Source organism: Anolis carolinensis, chromosome 4 (genome assembly GCF_035594765.1).
Source record: "Anolis carolinensis isolate JA03-04 chromosome 4, rAnoCar3.1.pri, whole genome shotgun sequence".
In the NCBI taxonomy this organism is placed as follows: domain Eukaryota; kingdom Metazoa; phylum Chordata; class Lepidosauria; order Squamata; family Dactyloidae; genus Anolis; species Anolis carolinensis.
Window position 1 is genome coordinate 195,700,940 of NC_085844.1, and position 18,098 is coordinate 195,719,037.

General features: G+C 39.3%; 1 protein-coding gene across 1 annotated transcript in view; it reads right to left on the reverse strand.

Annotated features, from left to right (window-relative positions):
* Window positions 1-1,113: 1,113 nt before the first annotated feature.
* tfeb (transcription factor EB) overlaps window positions 1,114-18,098 on the reverse strand; it is a 75,763-nt gene continuing 58,778 nt past the window's right edge. The window contains exons 3-10 of the mRNA XM_008109690.3: window positions 15,007-15,253; window positions 13,774-14,028; window positions 13,018-13,098; window positions 12,298-12,418; window positions 12,108-12,164; window positions 11,837-11,912; window positions 10,522-10,669; window positions 1,114-9,520 (exon numbers count right to left, since the gene is read on the reverse strand). Coding sequence (XP_008107897.1) covers window positions 9,032-9,520; window positions 10,522-10,669; window positions 11,837-11,912; window positions 12,108-12,164; window positions 12,298-12,418; window positions 13,018-13,098; window positions 13,774-14,028; window positions 15,007-15,204 — 1,425 coding nt within the window. The 5' untranslated portion in view covers window positions 15,205-15,253 and the 3' untranslated portion in view covers window positions 1,114-9,031. The remainder of the gene's footprint in view (window positions 9,521-10,521; window positions 10,670-11,836; window positions 11,913-12,107; window positions 12,165-12,297; window positions 12,419-13,017; window positions 13,099-13,773; window positions 14,029-15,006; window positions 15,254-18,098) is intronic.

Genomic DNA, 18,098 nt, shown 5'->3' on the forward strand with positions numbered 1-18,098 from the left:
ATACCAGGGATATTGACCGTCCCAGGATACAGAACAACAGCATAGAAACATCTGAAAGCCTCAGCTGGTAGGTCCACTCAACAACCAGACGCACTTGGGAGTTGGCAGTGGGTCCCAGACCAGCTAGGCCCAGATAATAGATAGCCTGGGAGGGGTTATAAGAGGGTTTTCACCTATTTGTTAGTCAATAAAGACTTTGTTATTTCTTTAAAGACTTCAAGGCCATCTTTTCAGGAAAATTCCTCAACGACCCTTCTTTAGGCCCCTGGCTTCCCGCTGGGCGTAAAGCGTACGTCCTACATAACAGACAGTCAGTCACAGGCCCAGAGCGTGACAGAACATTTTCTGTTTATTTAAGTGAATATACTTTGTTGTAAAAAAAAATTGTAAACTTTCTTTACAAATTGTTTGATTGCAAGTATATATTTATGATATGTATTATTTGTAGACCTAACCGCCTGACGAAGACTCCTGTGAATCAAAACCGGTTGCAGGTTTGAGTCAAGTTATATGGGAACTGGAGTCTACTCATATATAATAAAGAACAGAACATTTACTCACATGAAAAACTTGGCCTTATACTTCAAGAGAAGAACCGCTGATTTCTACTTATATGCGATTGGGACAGTCCTGTTTTTTGGATATATGTTATTGTGATATATATATTGAATTTGTTTAATTATTTTCATATCACCACAAGCAGTGGATTTTGTTCTTTACAATAAATGGAAACTAGACATCATTTGAGGAATGGACAAAGAGGACCACTTTCATTAAACTATGCTGAGTAGATGACTTCTCACCATAAAAATGTGGGGAAATAGTGGACAGACCTAGACTACGACTCGGAATGCGCCTTTGAATGTATGTTTATATGGATGTTTTGATTAATGTTATTTATTTTAATTGTAATTGCTTTTATATACTATATTTTTGCAGCATCTAATGATTGCTAATTGTAAGGCTGCCCTGAGTCCCCCCTCAGGGTGAGAAGCGTGGGATATAAATGCTTGTAATAAAGAAATAAATAAATAAGTGCTATAGCATGGCATTGCCATTGAAATACATTTTTGCACTCCCTCCATCCCAAAAACAAGCAGATATATCAATCAATCATAAATAAATAAATTTTAATGATTTTTCTCTCTGTTCCAGTCCATTATATATTTTTACATTTATTTATAAAACAGTAGTAACAATTCATAATCAGAACATTATGCACGTCTTCCTTTTTAAAAAATAACAAAAAAAACTTCTTTAAAAATGTGAGACCAATTATCACCAAAAAAAGTATCAGCCCCTCCATTCTAACACTGGAAGAGATTTTGGTAAAGTGTACCTTTTAGCAATTCCAGTTAGGAGTCAGATAAAATATACACCTTATCAATTTATATTTATTCCTTCTGTATACAAGCTAGGCAACAGGACATACTGTGTTATGGCATATACTAGGATGGAAAGAAGGGAAGAAATGTGGTATAAGCATCGTTGCCCCCAAAGTTTCAAAACTGATTTCAAGTTCCTCTACCACAAGAAAATAGATCAGTAAAAGCTTGAGGGTTCCCCCCCCCCCCCCCAAAAAAAAATCAGGTCTTTTTCATTTACTGGAAGATAAGGTACCCAAAAGCTAACTAAATACATTTTTGAAGAAAAAACTTTGGTTCTACATCTCTCCAAATTCACTTGCTTTTAGCAGCTTTCTGGATCTGAATTAATGTTCACAAGCAGATCAAACATTAAGGCTACAATAGGTACACACTTACCTAGAAGTGGGCAAGTGAGATTCATACACAAACATAACACAAAGACATTTGGGTAGATTTACTATTAAGCAGATGCGCCCAGGATTTTGCCATAAAATCTATTGGCTTAAGTAGTTTTTGTTTTGCAGATTAAATCATTACATAAAGAGGAAATACAGACTGGTGTCCTGGTCATAAAAGTTTTCAATTAAATCCTGAGAAGACAAGGCACTAAAGAGGGAAAATGGGCTTCTTCCGCAAAAGATTGCTTTCATGCCTCATTCTTATGCTGTACCTTGTAAATCAGTTAAGCACACTGCATAATACTTGTAATAATTTTACATGCAAACATACTTCATAAGGGTCCAATACGTAACACTTTCAAGTAAGTTATTCTCCTCATTCCTCCCATCAAAAAGTCTTCGAGATCTTTGAGTCTCAAGGCCACCAGATCTATCTTCCAGTATATTTGTTGCAGCAACAGACACTTTTTCTTAATGCCGATTCACATCTTGCATTCTGTTTCACTAGAGCAATACTAAACCTTTAAAATACTTCCTTTTTGCCTGCTAGGGCTTCTAGTGCCACATACTTTCTTCCTTACTTATCTGCAAGAGCTAAATTGTGAGACCTCAGGACACACAGCACCAACAAGGACTAGACATCTGCATTCAAGCTGCTATACATTATGATGCAGAGAATATAATCTGTGCACCTACTGGCATTTGGCAAGATTTTACAATATTATCTAGCTCAAGAATATATAAACACAATGTCCCAGAGCCTGCACATTTGATTTAGACAATGCCCACTACTCTTCCACAGATATTTCACATATATTTATAGCTGTACTTTTTGGATCATAATTTCAGGCACATAAATCAACAAATGCAGAACAATGGATCTTGGAGCTTCTAGCACTGAAACTCTGTTGGTAGCCTTTTTCAATGTGATACTTTCCAACTGTGCTAAACAGGGCCAACAACTCCCACAATCCAGTCAGAAGGGCCATGTGGAGCATGACCAAACACATCTGGAGAACAAAATGTTTAGGAAAGTTATTCAATGCTGCTCATCTAGGCTATACAATCTATGCAGGACCCGGCATGATGGGGTTTGAGCATTGGACTACAACTCTGAAGACCAGGGTTCAAATCCCTGCTCAGCCAATGAAACCATGGGCCTTGAAGACCTTGGTCAAGTTGAACTCTCTTAGCCGCAGACACAAACCCTCTCTGAAGAAATCTTGCCAAGAAAACCCCATGCTAGGTTGGTTTACCTCAAAGAGTCCCCATGAATCTGAATTAGACCAACACTTTCTACACTTCCAATAAATCTCTTCTCTGTGAAAACTCTGTAGCTGGCACCCTGCCAGTTAATCCCAACTAGAGTAGACCGACTGAAGCAATCACCTGATTTAATGGCTCTTCTTTAGTCAGGACTAACAACAGCCTTCCGGCCTCTGTATATGTATGAATATTTTCATCCACCCACCTTTATAATAACATTCTAATTTTGCAACAGCCATTATAATGCAAAATCAAAATTAAGAATCAATTAGAATGTCTCACATGCCTGCATCTCTACATGTGCCTTTCCAGATGGGCAAAATGATGCTTGTGGCTGTAAATGCTAACGTAATGCAAGCTCCTATCCAGCACCATTGTTACAATATTCATCCCCACATAGTGGAGAGAGGCAGAGGTAGCCTTGCTATGCAAATACACACAGACACACACACAAATAGTGGGGTGGATGTGTGCTGCACTGCTCAAGAGTGGGTGTGCACAACATCTAAACCAGGAATGGGCAACTGTGGCCCTCCAGATATTTCTGGATTTCACATTTCATCAGCCCTCATCATTGGGTGTATATACTGGGGCTAACTGGAGCGGTAGGCCAAAACACTCTGGAAGGCCATGGCTGCTCACACCTTCTAAAGGCAAACAAAAGTCAAAAGGAGGAGGAGATACAAAATGGCATAGCATTAAATATCTAAAATAGTCTTTGGGAAGAAGAGGAGAAACTTGTATCACTGGCTGTAATGATGCCAGAGGAAAGTGCCCATGATATTATTGCAAGTATGCTGCATACAACATCTGTGCAATGTGAATGACTGCAGCAGTGGTCATTGCTGTGGATAAAGGGAAAGTGCATTTTCTATAAGATCTCTTGATCATACTGCGCAGTTCAACAGCACCTCATTCATTCACAGCTTTCTCAGTTATTCAAAATCTTAAATGTTCAAATTCATATATATGGCATCACACAGTATAACTGGTTTCACAGTTTTAAAATAGTCTGTTTTTTCATCTCAAAATGAAATAGAATTAAGTTGGGAAATAGGAACAAGTCTAAAGCTGAAATGGGTCTTTGTGGTGCATGTGTCCACAGGAGGTGCTTTGTCATAAAAGGATTAAAATATTTTCATAATACAATTATCTTAGAAAAAACACTACAAATAAAGTAAGATTTTTTTTAAAAAAACTCCCTTGGATGAACTTGCAGATTTCACCCAAGCACAGGACACTGTTTTTATCAAAACCAGCAATTTGCAACATTCATGTTTGATGCAACCACATGCTCCCACATGAATGCTACTGTTAATGAAATTCAGCAACTAGCCAGAAGATGAAAAAGGTGCCATCTTCCTCTGAAACAGCTTTTATCCATTGGTTTTGAGACTGCTGTTTGCAAACTTACCAAAGGTTGCAGGTGGATTTTGTTTATGCTGTGATTTGATGAATTACTTTATCTCTCTATCTCCATTTTGTGAACTCAATAAATTTACTGTCGTGATAATTGTTTCCATTTTTTCAAAGCTATACACTCTTCTATTTCAGTAGGGGAATGCTCACCTAGTCTTTTTATGCACTTTCTCTGGACACACAAAGCTGTGTCTGTGTGTATATATATATGTGCCTTCAAGTCACCTGTCAACTTAAGGCAACCCCATGAACAGAGTTTTCTTAGACAAGGAATACTCAAAGGTGGTTTTGCCAAGTTCTTCCTCTGAAATACAGCCTATAGCACCTGGTATTCGTTGGAGATTTCACATCCAAATAGAAAGATCACACTTTACTCTTTGGTAGGTGTTTTATTTAGCCAACTCTTTAAAAAAATCTTTAGAAACCATGTCTTCCACTTGTCCCTAAGACCTTTCTCTCTCGTGCATCTGTTTTCCTCCTCTAGTAAGGAATCTTCCTTCCATGTTTCTAATCAATGCTGAAAGAACATTGCCTCCTTGTAATTGTGGGAAGAATGGCATTGCAAGAATACCATGTTAATTGTAAAGAAAGATTTTAAAAAGCTACAATTCCCAGAACCATGATGGATTTTGATTATTCTACAGCAAATGATTATTCTACAGCAAATGATTCCTAGTTCTGGAATCCAAAACTGTATAAATAAGATTTGTTTCACAAAGCTGTCACCAGAAATCGTTTCTCTTTCTTAGTATCTGCTGGAGTTTGGTTCTAGGACCTCCGAGGATTCAGAATCTGTGGGTGCTTAAGTCCCATTATATACAATGGTGTAGAAAATGGTATCCCATTTATAAAATGACAAATAAAGTTTGGTTTGGAATATTTTCAAGCCATGACACAGAGGGCTAACTCTGTGGAACTGTCTTATGCCAGGATAGAGAATTAGTCCATCAATCCCAGTATTTCAACTGATCTTGGATGGAGCCTCCGGTGGCCTAGGGGATAAAAGCCTTGTGACTTGAAGGTTGGGCTGCTGACCTGAAGGCTGCCAGGTTCGAATCCCACCCGGGGAGAGCGCGGATGAGCTCCCTCTATCAGCTCCAGCTCCATGCAGAGACATGAGAGAAGCCTCCCACAAGGATGGTAAAACATCAAAACATTTGGGTGTCCCCTGGGCAACATCCTTGCAGACGGCCAATTCTCTCACTCCAGAAGCAACTCCGGTTGCTCCTGACACAAAAAAAAAACAACAAAAAAAACCCCTGATCTTGGATGGCAAGCAGAGTCAGTACACATTAATACTTGGTTAGGAGACTGTCAAAAAAAACACCTGGTGCTGTAGACTATATTTCAGAGGAAGGAACTGGAAAAATCACCTTGACTAAGAAAGCCCTACGATTTCCATAAATCGACTGGTTACTTGAAGGCATGGACATACCCATTAGAAGTTCCCTAGTTAATCAGGCAGAGGTCTTTCCCTTTACCTGGTAGTTATTTAACTGGAGGTGCCAGGGATCAAACCTAGGCTCTTCTGTGTGCAAGAAAGGCCCTTTTCTGAAACAGGAAGTAACTTCTAAAATGGCTCAAAGGAACTACAAACATGGCAAAAATGCCCGCATGCCCCCTAGAAGTAATTTGTGGACATTTAGGGGGTAAATGTTTTTGACTTTTTCTTATGGGGAGTACGTTGTGGGGTGCATTTTCCAAGATTACCTGGGAGGCTAATGCATCCCGCTAGGCTTCCATATATGCCAACCCTGTGCTGAACCATCTCTTCTTAACCCCTTCAATAATCAGGCTGAGCAAAATTTCGATGTTAAATGTGAGGAAGAAGAAATTCTTTCTCCACAGATTGAAATTCATAGATTCTATAAGCATTAACAAAACGTTAAGGCATACATGCTACAAGTTCAAAAGGACTAGACTAACAAACTTAATATAACAATCCAAACAGTGTCACATTTAGAATCACCCAAATACACAAACACTATTCCTTTCATCCCCATTGGACTGGATCTTACTAATTCCTTTAAAAAGCAATAATATTCTATATTCTAGCATTTGAATCAGATAATTCACATTCAAGCAGGTCCAATGCAAACCAACCATCTCAAACCCTTCAATAGGAGGCTTCATCTACCTAACATTTCACGAGCTTGATGATACCAAGTGCTCAAACTGAAGAAGGGCCACTGTCTACCCTGAGATCATTCAATATTCAAAAATATACATTCCCCATAAGAACTATCCCTTGATGAGTTACTCTTAGGCACTGAACAAACTTCTTGTCAAAAACTTCAGGCCAAGCCTCTGAAGGCTACCTGATGCAAACACAACCAAGGCTGGAAATAAAGAGGTCCATGCGTCTTTTGATTTTCCTGAGCTACTAAAAAGGATTAGGAACTGCAGAGAAAACAATCACCCAAAGCTTCCAGGGCTGGGATTGCAAAGTACCACCAATTCCTACGTGGAGGTATCCTTAAGCCCTGATCTAAAATGGCCTGAGAAACTGATGGTAGGAATGAAATCCATTCATTCTCAAACTCCCAGGTTACACGGTAGAGATGAAGGGATTTAAGATTGCAAAAAGAACCATGTATGGATTTTATCAGTTCTAGGAGACAAGAGATGCAAAACTTCATAAGAGGATAGGAAATAATTCAGAGCAGTAACATATCACCAGCATTGTTGGGCATGGTCTCCACTTTCATTTGGGCTACATATGAGAGAGTGCAGAATAGGATATGCAAGGGCAGGTATGCTAGGTGCTTCCCTCCACAGATACATGTGCAAAACTTCAAATTTATTATTATTAGTTAAATGTATCATGTCACAGAGAAGTAGCTGCATTTCAGTGATGTATTGCTTTGTAAATGGTATTGAAAATAAGGACCTCAGGTATATGTATAAAGAAAGCATCACACAGACCTCAAAATCCACATAGTTAGCATAAACAAGTGCACGTATGCAACTGCCCTTAAAACTTCATCATTAGCTTAGCTAAATATACAGTATTTTAGATCAACTAATGCAAATGAAGAACAAGGAAAGCTTTGTTGAAAGGCTAGAATTTGTAAGCGTCTAAAGAAATGATTTTTTCTTTGTAGCAAAGCAATAGAAAAAAACATACAGGCTAAAGGGCAACAGAATCAACTGAAATAAAGATGGCTCCTAGTTAACCTGACCGGCTATGTCCTCAGTACATTATATAGAAACCTCATCTGGATAAAGAGTGAGATCCTGTGTGCAGTGGTATGAAAAAAGCAGAAATGCAGTAGGTTTTTTAATGAAACCAAGCATGGTTTTATATGGCAAAACAACCTGATAATGCTTCATGGTGAAAGGCTGCTGCCAAAAGACTACAGGTGTGCACATAAACCCATCCTGCCCTACATATGCTTATGAGGTTACACAGGGTTGTAGCCAAAAGAAATTCAGAAAAAGAGAGGAAGGGTCGGAGCCAAAAATAGACTGCAGTGACCTGAGCTTTGGGGTGGGTGTCAGATTAGAGCAGAGTTTTCCAAACATTAGTGTATCGGCTGCAGTGGATACGTGTGTCACACAAACATAACAAAAAATGACAAAAATCCTGGAAATGTAGATTATATTACAAAACATATATTTTTAAAAATATGAAAGGTTTTCATGAAATGTTGTGTCCCTGTACATTTTGTCATTACAATTTATATATGTGTCCGTATCTCTTATAAGAGGTTGATTTAACCTCAGGTTTGCTAGTAAAACTGAATTATTGTGCTGTGAAATGATGCATGTCTAAAAAGTATGTCACCAACATGAAATGTTTGGAAAGCTCTGGATTAGAGGTTCACTTCAAAGCCTAATGGAATATTATTTTGGAAAACTGCAGAAACTTCATTAAGGCTACAGTGTTCCATTTGGGCTTCTAGGTTTAAAGGTGTTCTACCCTATATCTTTATCCCTCTAAAGGATAAATACAAAATCACCATTTACACAGGACACATGTTTTGGCAGTAGCACCACACTCTCCCTTTTTCAGAGTCTCCTGGGCATCCCTGACTCATATAAGGAAAGAAGCCCCAATATGGGAGCACCCCTGAAGCAGGCTGTGACCTGGTGATTGTAGCTCAAGAGGCATTGGGAAAGGAACAGTGAGGGACACAGATGGGACATGATGGTCTGTGAAAACAGATTAGCACCAAACCTTGTTCAAACCTGCCTTTTTGACCGGATGAACTACTGCTTGGCCATCTACACCAAAATCACATTGCAGCAAAGAAAAAAAAAGCAACAAAAAAGGCAAAGTGGCTTTGCAGGACATGCAGTATGAAGGCACAGGAATCAAAGTCTGGAAAGGGGTTGCAAATACTGAATATCCTCTGATCATGACCAATGAAGCAGGATTTTTCAGTTTTTGGCAAATCAGGACTGGGGGGAAGGGGTGAACCTTGTGCTGAGGATCCTCCTCACCTGCACACATATTTTAGGATGCATATCTTTTTAGTCTCACAAGCCCCTAAATAAGTCTGCAGAGTTAAGGCAGAAGGAGAAATCTCCATAAACTAATATTTGACTCTTAGTCTGTTCTGCCTTGGAGGTTTCAAATCACAGCATGTCTGTGTCCTCCATGCTGAAACTGCTTCGGCGACTGCTGGCCTTTGAGGCTTCTGGAGAGACGGCAGAAAACAAGGGGTCAGAAGCCACAGGCAGCATGGTATCCTCCATTAGCATCAAGTCTAGCTCCTTCTTGGACAAAGAGGGAAAAGAGACACTTTGACTGGGATCCAGAGAGTCATGGAAGCCTCTAGAGTTGTCATCAAAGCTCAGGCTATGGGTAAAGTCCAGCTGATCATAAGGAGACTGTGGAGGAGCAAAGTGAGAGTGTTGTTGTTGAGCTTCCAGCTCAGGATGGAGTTGTGGCGGTGGCTGAGGTGGCAATGACTGCTGTTGTTGCTGCTTCTGCTGCTGGATCTCTGGTGTCCCCTCATCCCCAGAGGTTTCTTGCTTGACCACCTGCTGAGCTAGTTCAGCCATGTTCATGCCAGAGGGAGAAGTGGTTGGCAGCCCATGGACCCGAGCCTGCATCTCCAGCTCCTTTAATAAGACATACAGAGAAAAGGTTCTTACACAAAGAGTAAGAGTGAACACACTTCAGACAGGGCTATACTAAGACAGGAATGCAGAAACAAGAGGGATCCAATCTATATAGTGCATGCATACAGACAGGCATGTAGCGGGGGGGGGGGGGGGGGGTTGAGAGGCTTCAGCCTCCCCCCCCCCCCAGAAATTCTCATGGTAGTCCGAGAGAAGGCCTTACATTTATTATTTAAACTTTTATGTTTATTCATATCATGATCTGATCACCATGCTCAATATACCCCATATGCATGGGGGTATTGGGATAACAATATAAAAGGTTTGATAGGGTAGATCCTCTCTCACTCAGGACCAATTTATTTAATGCAATAATGTTTTAACATCAATTCCATCACTGTTATTATTTTCAATTTATATTTTAGTCATCAATAAATTGCAGCCAACTTCATACTGAATGCCATAGCTTTGAAACAAAAACCGAAATAAAACATTATTTATAAATTATTGAGATAATGTAGTTTTAAATTTTGATTTATGGGATATTTGTGTTTCTTTAGCACCCTGCATCTGGTTAATGTGATAATAAGTATATGACATGATCTTTAGAAAAACACTGTCAAATGAGTGAAAGACACAAAAAGTATCTGTTCTGTAGGCATGGCTGTGAAGCATTCCTATATGTTTTCTCAGGGCAAGAGGATATGAGACAGGTGGGCAATGGATGGAAGCTGGTATATCTTTTATGATGGGATAACAAAAATACAATTTCTATAAGTGTGTGAAGGTAACTGATGACTGCCTCATCACACTAGAGCATGAATCCACTTTAAATCTGGTTTCTGCCTCCTGCAGAATTCTATTTGTGGTTTGGTTAGGCCCAGGACCCGTTTGGCTGAGCTGTTTAAAGTCCCCTTCCTAAAGTGGATTTAAAGTGGATCCAAGCTCTAGTGTGATGAGGTTAGAGAGTTATTAGCAGAGTGCAAAAAAGCGGAACCTACCTGTATACGGAGCCATAGCTGCTTGTTTGCTATTTCCAGGCGTCGAGAGTGATTCTCAAGATCTCGTGACCTCTGTAGGTCTTTCTGCATCCTCCTGATATAATCAACAGAGGCTTTCAGGATTGTCCCTTTGTTCCAGCGCACATCCCTGGCGTTGAGACATGGGAACAAGCAGAACATTAGCAACTGAAAGAACTACTTCCAGATTCAGAAAATTCCTGACAGCAGGTTTAGAGCTGGCTGTTTTCAACCAAATGGACGGAGGAGTTGAAATGATCCATGTCAAATATGTTGCACCATTTACTTGTCTCAAAACCAAGAAAAAAATCCCCCTAAATGTGTTGTGTAACCTTAGAATTATTGAAGTCCACATTCCCTCAGGTGCAATCTGTCAGTGGCCACATGTCAGCATTGAGTTGATATAATTGATTAGTCATGTGCCACAAATTGAGACACCATTGGTTACTTTGATTTCCAGTACTGTGACTGGAGTTTACTTCTCCAGATGTGCCAGATGTTGAAGTTCTTATGTTGTCATTCAATTTAGCTGCCATAGAGCATGATATTTTGAGAAACTATCTTGTGTATTATTCTTATTTCCAATCAAATTTCTCCTTTCAAAAATGACTTCTTTGGCTTTTTTAATATTCTAGCAAAGGTTGCTTCTTGTCACAAGGATCCAGTAGGATAAAATGGATTTGAAATATCAATTTGGCAAGAGGGTAACAGGCATAAAAAGACCAGCCCTTCCAATACTTTGATGATCTACTTCCCAGTCCGACTTTGTAGGGATTGAGCTGCAGCTGAAACTTGACACATGGATATAGGGCCACAATGCCAAGGTTGGCCCTAAGGATAAAGTTTTATATGTTACTGTTTACTGATTTAATCTATTCTTATATTTTTAAATAGAAATCTAGCCAGTCACATTGAGGAACAGAATTCTGCACTATGACATGTCAGCCCTCTCTCGCTAGTGAGCAATGGTGTCACAATCAGAAGCAGGGGTCCCTACGGGGTCCTGTTGCAACTCTTTGGTGCAATGTGGCTTGCTGAAAGGAAGGAGGACTGGATATATCATCCTTCAATACTCTGCTCACCAGCACCAGAGATTGCCACCCTCCAGTGTGGCTGGCTGAATTGTAAGGTGGATTTGGAAAATCAGATTGGAAGACAGAATATGCCATGACTGCTGCAGGATCTAAGCTAATCGTGTTATATACAAAACATAATATGAGATAACCCTCTTTCCATTGCTTCTTTCTCGGCATGGATTCCAGTACCAAGAAAACATGCAGCTTTTACCAGAACGTACAGATCTCCAGCTTTTGGGATGAGCATTCCTAGTTCTTTAATGCGATCATTGATGTTAAACCTTCGTCTTCTTTCAACTACAAAGAGAAAGACAAAGAAAGGGAAATTTAAAATTGCCTAACACACTTCACCTTGACAAAGAAAAAAGTAAGTATAATTTTATATTTTGATACTGGTGCATGAGAGACACTGTTGACATCCCAAGTAGAAAGATAATAATAGAATAGGAAGCCCTGAAAAGAAATTGGGAATTTGTTCCAGCTAAAACTTACTTAGATTGTGATTGTCCTTCTTCTGCCGTTCCTTAGCCAAAGCACGGCTTTCAGCATCTAGAGACAAAGACCAAGTTAAAGCAGCAAGTCAAAAAAAGACTGAAGAGCTTGTATAAACATCCCCTCATTTGCTCTCTGAGGCAAAGCTGAAGCAGAATATTTTCCCATTTAGAAGATCATCATAAGTTACCTGTGTAGTCTCTTTTCTGGGTGAGATCAGCAGGACAGGAGCTGCTGGTCATGCCCACCACAGAGGGAGTCATTGGAAGGTCACTGCTATACACATTCATATGGCTGCTGGAGAGTGGCAGCTACAAAACAAAGATGTGGAAACAAAATTTTATCTTAGTACAGAAAACGTAAGATGAAACTTGAAGCCAGTTTCAAATATGATGTATGTATGGCCTGTTTCAGATGTCCAGGCAACTTATATGGTATCAGCTGCAGAAAACCTGCCTCCTTGTGGAGAGATTCTGTGCCAGTGTAAAATGTATGAGTACAAGAACAAAATAGGAAGGGCCCAGTGGGCAAGCTATTCATTGCTAATTTCTGTCCTTTTCCCGAGCTAGGCAGCATAACCACTATCCATACAGCTCTTGTATACACACGTGCACACAGCAATGCAAGATTTTGCCTCAGGAAAGCAGCTTTCCAAATGCTAGAATGAGATCAAAGATCTCTTTAATTCCTGCCAAATGATGGCTCCAAATCACTTGCTGGGAAAGAAATCAAAGAGTCAATCTATCCTTTGTATCTAAGTTACAACTTATAGTTCATCTGGCTTAAGACCCTTGGTCTTCATTGTGCAAAAACAAGGAAGCAAGAGCCAAATAAGCAGCAATAGGTAACCTCAGAAACAAATTTTGCTGAGAGGGACAAAACAGCAAAAGGCAAAACCAGAAACACTCACAGTATTGGGCATATGAATTTCTGGGTTAATGCATCCCACCGTTGTCGTCAGCTGCATTATATCTTCAATAACGTCATCTATCTAAAAGAAGTGTTTCCAGACAAGTAAATTAGTTATTCTGTTTTACCAAAAATAACAGAAATCTTGTAGTACCCTAAAGACTAATACATGTATTATGAGATAAACTTTTCCTAGATTACAGCTTGTTAGATACAGAAGAGTTTTTCCCATTTTTCAAATGCATGCTTGTGCATGGGTGACGCAATGATAAATATGTGAATCTAATGGAGAAGGATCCTTTTCACATGTCTCTACAACATCCCTTGCCAGAAAAGAAATGGGGCAAAAGCTCCACCACAGCTAGTGTTTATATATCATTTCCTATACTGTGGAGTGAAATTCAGACTTTCTTTCCCCACCTCCCAAACATTAAGTTATGCAACCAGAAGAATCATGTAGCACTGCTCTGAAAGGACTTTACCACTTCACACTGCATGAGGAGGCCTGCATATTTGAATTTTCCCTGCTGTAAACTTGCTCAGAATAGATCTAGCCCACCTTTCTGTACTATCCTTTTCTGATGAATTAAAATAATCCTATGTAAGCAGCTGTCTGAGAGGAGCTGTGCCTCCTGAAAGAGACGCAGGCTTCCCCACAAACAGATGTAGCAGAGATAAGAAACAAGAGTAAGAGCTTTGAAAATATCTACCAGTACCCTCTCCAAAAAGTCCTCCTGTTTCTAAGACATATACACACCTCTCTTTCTGGGTTAGAGCCAATGTTGAGCATTGCCATCGGACTGTTGGGGGTGCTATTGCCTGCAGAAGAGGACAAGACATGGCTCGGCGTTGGCCTCACACCAGGTGAGGCAGAAGGGGGAGGCTTGGGAGAAGGGGCACTGAGCAACGGAGCAAACTTGTTCCCATAGGTTTCAGACAGGAAATCTTGGACCTTCTTGTCTCGTGACCGTTGCAAGTGGTACGTGGTAGGGTTCTCCAGGAAAGACTGAACCTAAAAGTAACAATTAAAAGATCAGTAAAAAAGAGACAGAGAACTATCTGTATGAAAAATGGCAATAATTTTTAACAGAATATGTCTTTGGCGGGGAGGGGGAAAGCTGTGTTTTTTCCACATAGCATACTGACTTACAGATCTATGGCTGATTGGTTCATCAACTGCAACCATATTTGAAACCCATGTAAATGGCATTCTTCCCAATCATATTTGATTTCTTTGCTGCATATCTCAGACTGTGAACTCCTTAGGGATAAAGACCTTGTTGGCAATCCTGCAAAGTGCTATGCACAATGACAGCTCCAACACAAATCTCTGTATTAAGAGGCAGAAGTTATCCTTTTGTTCCCTAGTCAATAATAATCTTTAGACTGAGGTGAATAAACTATGTCCTCTGCCACTTTTGAAGCTTAAATAATCTCACACAAAAGTGAGATGTATTTAGGCCAAATTTTTTTTACAATTTTGGGGTGACAGTAACCTTACTTTTAAATGAGACTGGTTGACAGATTCTAGTTATCTCTTTCCAGCAACACCCAAAGTTTTATCCTTGCTTCAAATGGTAGCACCTCATGATTTAGTATTGTTCCCAGAAGTATTTTGACCAAGGAATCTAGCTGAGTTGCTATTGCCAAAGTAGAAGTCTGATCATTTGAAAATGTTAAGAAATCTTCATCACATCAACTGTTTTAGAAAACATTGTTTCTTTTTCTGGATAAAAATCTCAGTATTTTCTTTTTAAAACAATTACTATTCTTAACAAAAAGGGCAACACTATTTCATAATGAGCTGTAAAGTATGCATTTTCTGAAGGAATTAGGAATTCTCAGCTTTGTTTGAAATGTCTGTAAGTTATTTGTTGACTTGCAAGCAAAGCATGTTGATTTTCACAATTGTTCTTATGTCAATGGCTAACTGTTGTTAGCCATTGACAACAGTTTGACTGTTTGACTTGTTTGGCAGGGCCAACTGTACCTTTAAGACTTCTCCTGGAACAGGGGGCGGCGACTGGAAATGAACTGGTGTGTTGATGGCAGGAGTTGGAGCCATTGGCATCTGCTGCTGCTGCTGCATGTAGTGCATCATTGCCTGTTGTTGCATGCGCTCCCGTTGCTCCTCTTGTTGTACCTGTTCTCTCATAAGCTGCATCCGTAGACCAATGCGTGATGCCATGGTTTGTTTTTTTATGTCTGTCAAATCTTCCTAAGAAACACCTAAAATCCTGAGAAATAAAGTACAGAGATTTAGACACAACAATTCAGGATTTACTTGTAGTCTTACCTATATGGCATAAATATTCTCACCACTAGAAACTGTGCATTGTGCTTCAGAGAAAGCAAGAATAATTTTGCATGAATGATTGCAAGTGGTGCAAAAGCAGCACTGATTCAACAATGTAATAATATCAACACAGAGTACACCTAGGAGAGGTTAACTGTATGGAAATTGCAGACCTCCATATGCTGTGGGATATATTTCCAAAGTTCCATCATCCCTGGCCACATTGCTTGATGCTGATGGGAAACTGAAGGTCAGCATACAGAGTGCCATAAATTCTTCATTCCAGAAATAGGTTTTTTTCAACCATATAGCAATTTGTCATCAGAGTATTTTTTTTTCACTTGAGTTTTACAAACATCAGCTTTAGTGGCAATCAAGATAAGGTTTACAAGAAATTAACTGTTATGCAAATCCAGAGATTTTGCTTCTGGAAGAGACCAGATCATACCTTGTTCACTGTAGGTTTGCTATACCTGCATGATGCAAGTTAGAACCTATGAACAGAACCCCCACTCAAAATTATAATTTTGTTGCTGCTGTGTGCCCTCAAGGCAAATACAATTTACAGGATTTTCTTAGCATGATTTATTAAAAGAAGGGTGCATATTCCCTTTCCAAAGTGATTTTCCAAGGTCACCCAGTGAGTTGTCACAGCTCGAGCAAGGATTTCAATTAGCCCAGACTAGCTCTTCCTATTATAATTTATTTTATTTTATGCTTTATTTTATTTTTTATTTTATAACCTTGCAGCACAGTAAATTTATTGACTTTTTTTATAAACACATTTTTTACTTCTTCAAATGGGAAGATACTATTTTATCTTGCTCTTCCCTGATTACATAACAACTGGTACGGCACCCTCCCACATTCAAGAGTTTAAAGTGAGTTAATAATCCCCATTCCCTTGACATTAAACTTTGCCCTGGAATAACCCGGGGAATGAAAGCCTACTGCCCTCCTTCTATTTTGTTTTCACCTCCAGTCAGATGACAAGAGACACATATTAAACTTTACTGAATGGAGCCAGAGTGATCTTGAATGTGACCCCCCCAAATGCATTCTCATCATGTGATACAAGTGGAATTTAAAACCAAAAAAGAAGGGAAAATATAAGTGTAAAACTAAATGCTAATAATTTTTCAAAATGTTCAACTGGACATTATTCTTCTGTTACATTACGGCTAGTTTTGATATCTGTAATAACAGAAGAATAGTCTTTATCTTCTTTTATGCTACAGCCCATCAGACATTTCAAAAATGATACCATTCTTTTCTTCAGTCTATTTTTTTACAAATTTCTGCAGTTATTTCAGAGGACGTGCTTTTCATATCACTGAGCCTCCTCTGAACCAGTTCAAACTTTCTTGAAATGTGATGCTCAAGGGAATACAGTAGATCCATGAGTTGGAAATTTTGGTTCTGTTAAGATCATATTTGTCTTTTTGCAGGCAGACTACATTGCTGGTTCATGTTCAAGCTACAATCAGGTGCAGTTCAAATATTCTTTTTTACGTGTCCTTTTGTCAAGCCAGATAACTCCTGTCATCAACAAAAAAAAGGCAGAACACTTGCATTTGTCTCTGTAGAATTGTGTTGATCAGGTTCATCCCAAGTTTCCAGTTATCAAAGTACTGTCATTGTTATTCCTGTCTTCTGATTGCTCATTTTGCTTATCTTCATAAAGCTATAGGAATTGGACCAATGTTATTTTGGTAGGAGTAAAAATTGTACTTCCTATTTCATTAACTTAAGGGGGCACCAAAATGTGGGCAGGGCCTAGGAACACAGATGAGAAATCTGCCAATTGTACTAAGCAGATCTTGTTTTACTGTACCATCTTTTTTTTATTTCAGAACTTCCACCTTCTATTCCATTTTTCCCTAGGAGGAAATGACAGACAGAATCCCACCCAGCAGCTTTAAAAGAAAAAGCATGCAGACATCTAGACTTTTTCTTTTTGAAAGTCAAAGCTATTAATTCTGGTGCCTCCCACGCAACTTGTTGGTTCTCCATCTCACAAAAACTTTCCCTTTGTGGCTGTTTTCAAGTAACCTACACAGAGCATTGTTTCACAGCAAGAATGATAAAAATCACTACAGCCTAGCCTGACTACTACTATGACCTTCATAGAAGTGGGATCTAGGATACGTTGATGTGATCATAGCCCTTCCAGTGAGTTCACAAATGAGGTAAGATTCCAACGGAGGACTTTTCTGGCTCATCAATTCATTTAACATATGCCAGCTGCTATATCAGATAAAGCTAAGAAGAATCATGGTAAATGTTCACATATACCAGCACACATTTCAAGCAGTATGGATGGGGCTGCTTGAATCTCTCTATTCAGACTGGAATCTTCCTGTGTCATAAATGTATTGACAGTAACAAGAACCTGTAATATGAAAGTCCTTAAAGGGAATACACTTTCATAGTGACTTTGCAGTGTAAGCTCTGCATTTCTGAGAATGGATCCAGCTGCTTATTCAGATGTTGAAATATGCACACAGCATTTGACACCCTGCCGGTTAAGCTTTTGTCCCCAGGGTGCCTTGGCTCTTTTACTAGCAGCCTCCTTCAGTCATGGAGTGTGAAAGCTTACAGACTCTATCTGGGCACAGATTAAGTTATCTTATTCCCTTTTGCCATCATAACACAAGCAGTACATAACAACCAACACACAAAAGATGGTTTATTCATAGGCTACACAAGACGGCTCAGAAACCAGCTTAACCTCCTACAAACTGTAATATTTCTTTTACCCAAATGGACAGGAGGAAGTGATCCAT